The sequence below is a fragment of the Cucurbita pepo genome, chromosome LG07 (genome assembly GCF_002806865.2).
Source record: "Cucurbita pepo subsp. pepo cultivar mu-cu-16 chromosome LG07, ASM280686v2, whole genome shotgun sequence".
Lineage (NCBI taxonomy): Eukaryota > Viridiplantae > Streptophyta > Magnoliopsida > Cucurbitales > Cucurbitaceae > Cucurbita > Cucurbita pepo.
This window is the reverse complement of record NC_036644.1, coordinates 6,952,271-6,961,060: the sequence shown is the minus strand read 5'-3', so window position 1 is coordinate 6,961,060 and position 8,790 is coordinate 6,952,271. Positions and strand designations below refer to the sequence as shown.

Sequence of the window (8,790 nt, the reverse complement as noted above, 5' to 3'; positions counted from 1 at the left end):
TTGGGTTATTAATCGAACCAACCCGAACTTTTGGGTAAAAAAAATCTCAACCCCGACCATGTACACTCCTCACATTTAGAACTCGAAAATATAGTGTAAAATTTGGTTTTTTTAAGGTTATTTTTGACTTTTAATGTTATAATTATTAAAAATAAATATATATCAATTAAGGTCGTTAGTGAATAGTCCAACGGCCGTTCATTACTTGCTTAGTCCACTTTTGCAACTTATCGGTAATAACAATAAAACGAGAGTTCAACAGTTTCTCTTCTGGAAAAATCGGCAGCCGATTTCCTGAAATTCCCTCACTTGTTCATACCAGTAGCCGATTCTTCCTTCGATTTTGTAGCGATGGCGGAAGTGGAGAACAAGCAAGTGATATTCAAAGGCTACATTGATGGAGTTCCACAAGTGACGGATTTCGAACTCAAAGTTGGGAGGATTAAGCTCGAGGCTCCTAATGGATCCGGCCATTTTCTCGTCAAGAATCTCTTCCTTTCTTGCGATCCTTATATGCGAGGCCGTATGCGCGATTTCCACGGTTCTTACATTCCCCCTTTTGTTCCTGGCCAGGTACTGTTCTTCTCTGTGATTCGTTTTCTGTTTCTTGTGTTGGTTTTCTCTGTTAGGAGTAGTGGTTTGTTATATCCTTTGATTTTTGTTTCGGATTCTTACTGGAGGATGTGATTTGATTTCTGGTTTTCTTCTACTTTCGTTGTCGGCGGGCTGCAATGTGTGTTATGAATCGTTGATCAGATGTACCGTAATTGATTGGATTGGATGGATTTAGGGGTTTGTTGATGTTATGGTTAGTGTTAATCGAATGGATCCACTCCCAGTATACATTTGTTGTTGGATGATGAAAGTCCCACATCGACTAATTTAGAGAATGATCATGGGTTTATAAGCAAAGAATACTCTCTCTAGTATGAGGCCTTTTGGGGAAGCCCAAAGCAAAGCCATGAGAGCTTATTCTCAAAGTGGACAATATCGTACCATTGTGGAGAGTCGTGTTCGTCTAACATGCATAGTTGAGTTTGGATCATTTGTGAGCCGGGCAAGAAAGTGAAACGAAATAGAAATTTAGAAATCTCTGAAACATGTTTTGGTGGTTAGGTTGTATTAGTTAGAGGACTTTGTTTTCCTTCTTTTAGCCATTGTTATAAACCGAGTATCTACTTTGTTTGCTTGCTCCCTACACTTAAACCAAATTGGTACCATGTTAGGCCAAACTCAAGAAATTTATGTTTCGTCTTAGAACTATTTGATTTTGAAAATTAAACTTATAAGTAATACTTTTATCGATGATTTTCTTTGTTTTGTTATATACTTTCTACGAATGATTTAAAAGAAATGAGCCCAATTTCATAAACTAAAAAAGAAGTTTCTAAGAACTTGTTTTTACTTTTGAATCATTTCTTAAGGAAAGGTGAAAACCACCCCAAGAAATGGTGAGAAAACAAGCATAAATTTTAGAAACAAAAAAGAAAAAACAAAATCGTTAACAAACAAGGTTTTAAGTGTTGAGGATTGTCGGGAGGGAGTCCCACATTGGCTAATTTAGGGAATGATCGTGGGTTTATAAGTAAGGAATACACCTTCATTGGTATAAGGCCTTTTGGGGAAGTCCAAAGCAAAGCCATGAGAGCTTATGCTCAAAAGGGACAATATCATACCATTGTGGAGAGTCGTGATTCCTAACGTTAAGTTTGCTCATATTTCATTTCGATGGAGAAGATAATGGTCATGAAGTGGTTGAAACTTCTGTATCCACCAGTAAGTGTTCGAAGAGTAATGCAGATTAAGTTTACATCATGTAAGGTAGTGATGATGTAAGCTAAGGTGACTCTTGTCTTCATCTCTTTATTCACGACCTTCGCATACATATATTTAATGAGGGATATGCCATGGGCATCATTTTTTCGCCCCAAACTATATGTTTATGGCAACAATGGCAATGCCAAGGTGAAAAGAGGCGAGGGTGAGGGAAACTCAAAGAGGTAGTTCTCTCCCTCCCTTTTGAACTTTGAAAAAGGAGAAAATACTCTTAAGAATATCCATGGCATGGAAGAAACAAAGAAGTTTACTTTCAAATTCAAGTTTGTTTTTGTTGCAAGGAGACAGTTTATAGTGTATGTATGACGAGTAATATGAGATTGTGTTTTGGTAATATGTTCCTTACTTCACGTGTTATCTTGTGAAGCCAATTGAAGGCTTTGGGGTTGCTGAAGTTGTGGACTCTGATGACTCCAATTTCAAGCCTGGTGACATTGTTTCAGGCTTTACACGTTGGGAGGATTACAGCTTAATTAATCAGGGAAGTTTTCAGCTGAGAAAAGTTCAGCCAGACGATTTCCCTCTCTCATTTCATGTTGGTCTTCTCGGTATGTTTTCTTCCTCAGTGGAAATAAATAGCTCTTTTTTCATGGTCTTAAACTCCATTAGTTGTTTCTATTGATATTGCTATTAGTGGCTATATTCCACCTTACCAGACTGATGTTATGGGGGTCATCTTCCAAAATCCTACGTGAAAGGGAATTCTTGTGAAGTTGACTACCAGGATCAGTTTTTTACACATTTGTTCTGTGCCATGTACAAAAACTATCATTATTAGGCTCACGATTTAGTCATGTAAGTTAATCATTTGTTACTAAGCTTGTGATCTTAATTCAAATATATGAGGGTAACAACGGTCGAGGATTGTTGGGAGAGGAGTCCTACATCGGTTAATTAAGGGGTTGATCATGGGTTTATAAGTAAGGAATACATCTTCATTGATATCACCCTCCACGAGAGCTTATGCTCAAAGTGGATAACATCATACCATTGTAGAGGTTCGTGGTTCCTAACAAGAACATGCTAATTTTGGATTAAGCAATTGAAAGACGCGTCGTTGTGTAGTCAAATATAGCTTTGTTGGTCTTAACAGAAGAACTCGATATTCAAACATGACTCCTTCCATTCTTACATAGTTGTACTTTCCACTTTGTTTAAGATGATCTTGAAACTATGGAAATTTAAACAGGCATGCCTGGATTTACTGCTTATGCGGGATTCTTTGAGGTTTGTTCCCCGAAGAAAGGTGATTATGTATTCGTCTCTGCGGCATCTGGAGCAGTTGGTCAACTCGTTGGCCAACTTGCGAAGTTGCATGGTTGTTATGTTGTAGGAAGTGCTGGAACAAAGCAAAAGGTAAAATCTCTTTGATTCCCTGTGGAGGGGGGAAGCACTTTAATCATCAATTTTCATTTCAAGAACTCAAGACAACATATATGCCATGAAATATTAGGGTATTAGAAGATCACATTAATCATTAGGTTGGAGGAGTTCGTCTGGTAGATTTTGGAAAATGGTTTTGGGGGAGTTCAAAGCATCTTGAATGTTTAGTACCCATGTAATTTTCTTTGATACTTCAATTTATTTTCGGTCCTGTTCATTACTGATCATTTCAATGATCATCTTAGGTTGATATTCTGAAGAGCAAGCTTGGATTTGACGAAGCTTTCAACTATAAAGAAGAGTCGAACTTGGATGCAACTTTGAAAAGGTGAGCAAGCAACGAGTTCTATGATGATATAAATTTGATAAAACCTCAGTGCTGATCTAGTTAAAAGCAAATTATTTGCAATTTTTTATTTATTTGTTAGTTATCTCATCATTAGGAAAAGGTACAGAAAAACTATTGTTCACACTGAATTATCAGGATAGCTCTAGTGAGTAATAGGTTTAGAAGAAAACGGCAAAATCTGAGACTCCAGTCCGGTCGTGCTTGTCAGCTTGAATCACCCTTTGATCTCTTTCTTCGATAGGACGGTCTGGCACGGCACGCCACATGGTTATATTTGCCTTAGTTTTTCCAATGAAACGAAACACTTTTTTGTCTTATCCTGTCCTACACTCTGACTTCAATAAAGGATCTCAGAGACCCACCAAAGAACGAAAGTCAGAATCTTTTGAAGGGATCTTAGGGACCCACCAAACCACGAAAGCCATAAAATATTAGAAAAAAAGACTTAAAATCATTGTGTTCTCCGAGTGGAAAGTTGAATCCCACGACCTTGGAGGTATCTCCAAACATCTTAAGCCCTTACCACGAGAACCACCCTCGAGGGATCAGAGAGGCAACGTTTTAGGAAGTAAATAATGTTGAGGATTATTGAGAGGAGTAGTCTCACATTGGCTAATGAAGAGAAAGATCATGGATTTATAAGCAAGGAACACTATCTCCATTGGTACGAGGCCTTTCGGACAAACTAAAAGCAAAGCCATGAGAGCTTATACTCAAAGTGGACAATATCATGTCATCGTGGAGGGTCGTGTTTCATAACAAATAAAACTTACACAAACTCATATCTCATTTGCAGGTACTTTCCCGAAGGCATAGACATATATTTTGACAATGTTGGTGGGGACATGCTTGATGCTGCACTGTGCAACATGAGGGTTCATGGTAGGATTGCTGTCTGTGGGGTGATATCTCAGACCAGCATCTCCAATCCAAAAGGAATCACCAATCTGTGGAATCTCATAACGAAGCGTGTGAACATGAAGGGATTTCTACAAAGCGACTACTTGGACTTATTTCCCCGTTTCTACGACGAGGTTAGTAACTATTACAAGCAGGGAAAGATTGTTTACATTGAAGATTTGAAGGAAGGCTTGGAAAATGCTCCAGCTGCCTTTGTAGGACTTTTCTCTGGAGATAACTTAGGCAAACAAGTAGTTCGTGTAGTCCATGAATGATTTTCGCCATCGGTCCTTGCATTGCATGAACTTACAGCATTTAACAGAATTTGTAGCTTCTTAAACCTTAGATTCATATGATTCCTGAATTCTGTAACGCATGACATGGCTGAATTCTTGCTTCTGGGCATTCTTATACTATTCATCGTTGAAATATTTGTTCTCCTGATGAACAATACTCATCGGCCGTTGCATGAACTTACAGCATTTAACAGAATTTGTGGCCTTCTTAAGCTTAGATCATATGATTCCTGAGTTCTGTAAGGCATGACATGGCTGAATTACTGTTTCTGGGCATTCTTAAGCTGTTCATTGCTGAAATAGTTGTTCTCCTTATGAACAAAATTCATCGATCGTTGCATGAACTTACAATATTTAATAGAATTTGTAGCTTGTTAAGCCTAGATTCATATGGTTTCTGAATTTTGTAAAGCATGACATGACTGAATTCCTGTATCTGCGCATTCTTAAGTTGTTCATTGTTGAAATATTTGTTCTCCTTATGAATAAAACTCGTCAGTCGTTGCTTGAACTTGCGCAACATTTAATAGAATTTTGTTGAGAATTATTGGGAGTGAGTCCCACGTTGGTTAATTTAGTGGAAGATCATGGATTTATAAGTGGGGAATACTATCTCCATTGGCATGAGGCCTTTTGGGGAAGCCCAAAGTAAAGCCATGAGAACTTATGCTCAAAGTGGACAATATCATATCATTGTGGAGAGTGGAGAGTTGTGATTCCTAACAAATTTGTAGCTTCTTAAGCTTGGATTCATATGATTATTGAATTTTGTAAAGCATTGTTCTCCCGATGAACAAAATTCATCAGTCATTGCTTCTAGGCTGCATGAACTTGCAACATTTAACAGAATTTGTAGCTTCTTAGGCTTAGTTTCATATGATTCATGAATTCGGTAAAGTATGACGTGGCTGAATTTTTTGTCTCTGGATATTCGTAAGCTGTTATTCATTCATCAATAGGGTTCTGATCGGTCACTCGAGAAGCCTTCTCCTATCTAGGACTATTTCCACCCTTCTCTGAGTGGGCCCCGTCCAATAGCCAACCCCTACCCGGAGAAAGCTCTTCCATCTTTAAGATTATTCTTCTTTGACTCTCAAGAAGTAAGTCTTCTTTGACTCTCAAGAAGCAAGTTTTCTCGTTGAAATATTCTCGTTTAAGATTATTCATCTTTAAGATTATATCTTTAAGATTATTCGTAAGCTGGTTCTCTGAGTGTACTTTATATCAGTTAAGATATGCTCGTGTTTTTATATCAATTAAGATATGCTCGTGTTCGTAAAAAAAAATGATATTATTGTATGTTTATTTTAATGAACCTATGATTTAGTGACGTTTATTAATGTGAGTAATAAATTTATACTTAAAAGACGACTAATATTTATGAAAAAAAAATAGCATATCCCGCATTTTAAAGTTGAATACGTAACTCTCAGAGACCGGAAGAAAGCTTTGTGAGGAAGTCAAAACAATATCGAGAGTTTAAAAAACTCAACTTTAAAGATCAATTCATGTATTTAAAAGGTAACAAATCCCACCAAATGAATGAAAATTAAAACAATATCTCTATTAAAATAGTAGCTACGTAATTATAAATAAATAAATAAATTCAACGATCTAGATTAATCGATCGAATGGTCTACGTAACTCAAAGAAAACTATGTGATAAAGTTAATCGTCAAACTTGACTATTGTATACATTTTGTTTATGTCACTAAAACTTATTTAAAGTAAAAAATAAAATATATATACTAAATTGTTTGTGGAAATCCAACCATCCATGTGGCGCCAATCAGAATAAGAAAAGTCAAAAGATCGAACCGTCTACATTAACTCTCATTTATTGGCTAAGACTAAAATTTAACGTCAATCAAGCGCGTCATCTTTAACCTTTACGGACTGGCAAGGTATTGGACACATATGATGAGAAAGGGTGTTGCACCGAGAATCTTTTTGTGATAATGTTGGATGGCAAACTTAAATAGATTTAATAATTTGTCATAATTAATATATAAAAATATATATGTAACGCTACGTGGCAGTTACCTAGTTGTCTTGAAGTGCTTAGATTGAAAACGTTTTCATGTGAAAACGGATATTTTTAGAATGCTTTGTTCTCATTCACATGTTTCTTAGGAAAATTTATAGGAGATCTGCTCGAGACCAAACACACTTGCAAGATAGTAACGGTTAAAATTGACATTCCTAGAATGCGACGTGACATACTCGAAGGCCCTAAAAAATGCATGGAAAAGAGGGTCGGAGTGTAACAGTCTAAGCACACCGCTAGCAGATATTGTCCTCTTTGGGTTTTTTCTTTCGGGCTTGTTCCTTTCTCTAATCAATCAATGTGGGACCCCCACCAAATCCACCCCCTTTGGGGCCAGCGTCCTTACTGCACACCGCCTCGTGTCCTCTTTGGGCTTTCCCTTTCAGAGTTGTTCCTTTCTCCAATCGATGTGGGACTCCACCAAATCCATCCTCCTTTGGGCCAGCATCCTTACTGGCATATTGCCTCGTGTCTACTCCTTTCGAGGAAGAGCGAGAAGGCTGACACATCGTTCGGTGTTTGGCTCTGATATCATTTATAACAGCTTAAGCACACATATTGCCTCGTGTCTACTCCTTTCGAGGAAGAGCGAGAAGGCTGACACATCGTTCGGTGTTTGGCTCTGATATCATTTATAACAGCTTAAGCACACATATTGTCTCGTGTCTACTCCTTTCGAGGAAGAGCGAGAAGGCTGACACATCGTTCGGTGTTTGGCTCTGATATCATTTATAACAGCTTAAGCACACATATTGTCTCGTGTCTACTCCTTTCGAGGAAGAGCGAGAAGGCTGACACATCGTTCGGTGTTTGGCTCTGATACCATTTATAACAGCTTAAGCACACCGCTAGCAGATATTGTTCTCGTTGGGCTTTACCTTTCGGGCTTCCCTTCAAGACTTTAAAACGTTTCTGCTAGGAGAAGGTTTCCACACCCTTATAGATGATGTTTTGTCCTCCTCTCCAACCAATGTGGGACATCACATAGATTATCCAAAAAAAAAAAAAAAAAAAAAAAAAAAANGCATTTAATAACCTAATAAAAATAAAATTAACAGCTTTTTAAAATTAAATTTTTTATTAACTATAGAAATTTCATTATCTAGGCTTGTAAATTTCTTTTTTTAGTTAGCCTAATAAATAAATAAATAAATAAATAAAAGAACCACAATAAAAATAAATATATAAAATCGATGATATTGTTTAATGAGTATAAATATTAAATATCTTAAATTTAAATGTCTATATTTAATGGCGGGGATAATGTCTGTATTTACTTTTTAATTTTCTTCTAATTAACCAAAATTAAAGAAAAATCATTAAAAATGGTAAAAAAAAAAAATTAATTAATATACTGGATTTTTTTTTCTCCAAATTATAACCAAATAAAATTAAAATTATATAATAAGATTTTTTTTTTGCTAATTTTTTTCTTTTATTTTTTATTTTTATAGATGATAATTAAATTTACATTAAAATAATTTAAAATTCACAATTATTTTTTCTTAATTATTAATGAAAATTTGCGGCTATATTTCAGGAAAAAAAAAACTTAATATATATATATATTTTAATTTAATTAGATAATAAATATATCAAACCCATATCAACTTTTTAAACGCTATGTGAAATATATCAATGAAAAAAAATCATTTAAATTATTAGATTTATTATAAAAAATATAATTAATTAAAACAATTTTCACTTTAATTAAATAGAAATAAATGAGGAATTTTTCTCTCATTTCTTCTAAAAAAATAATTAATTAAATATAAACTAATTAAGATCTTAATAAATTTTATATTAAATAGTTAAAATAATGAAAAATAATAACTAGTTATAATTTTATTAACTCAAAATTGCATATTTATATTATTAATTAATTTAAAATATAAATATAAATAATTAAATTGATTATATGCTTACATGAATTTAATATTCTTGTAAATAATATTTTGAGTTTTAACCGTAGAAATAGA

General features: G+C 35.1%; 1 protein-coding gene across 1 annotated transcript; it reads left to right on the top strand.

The window, feature by feature from the left end:
- The first annotated feature begins 183 nt into the window (after nt 1–183).
- LOC111799253 (2-alkenal reductase (NADP(+)-dependent)) lies at nt 184–4,981 on the top strand. The gene is made up of 6 exons (XM_023682726.1): nt 184–233; nt 350–573; nt 2,204–2,384; nt 3,026–3,192; nt 3,465–3,547; nt 4,365–4,981. The coding sequence occupies exons 2-6, from the start codon at nt 352–354 to the stop codon at nt 4,741–4,743; spliced, it is 1,032 nt and encodes a 343-aa protein (XP_023538494.1). The 5' UTR covers nt 184–233; nt 350–351; the 3' UTR covers nt 4,744–4,981.
- Nucleotides 4,982–8,790: the final 3,809 nt, after the last annotated feature.

Coding starts and splice junctions, on each gene's coding strand:
- LOC111799253 (XM_023682726.1), top strand. CDS start 352: ATGGCGGAAGTGGAGAACAAGCAAGTGATATTCAAAGGCTACATTGAT. Junction 574..2,203: donor CCCCTTTTGTTCCTGGCCAG/GTACTGTTCTTC, acceptor TATCTTGTGAAG/CCAATTGAAGGCTTTGGGGT. Junction 3,548..4,364: donor TTGGATGCAACTTTGAAAAG/GTGAGCAAGCAA, acceptor TCTCATTTGCAG/GTACTTTCCCGAAGGCATAG.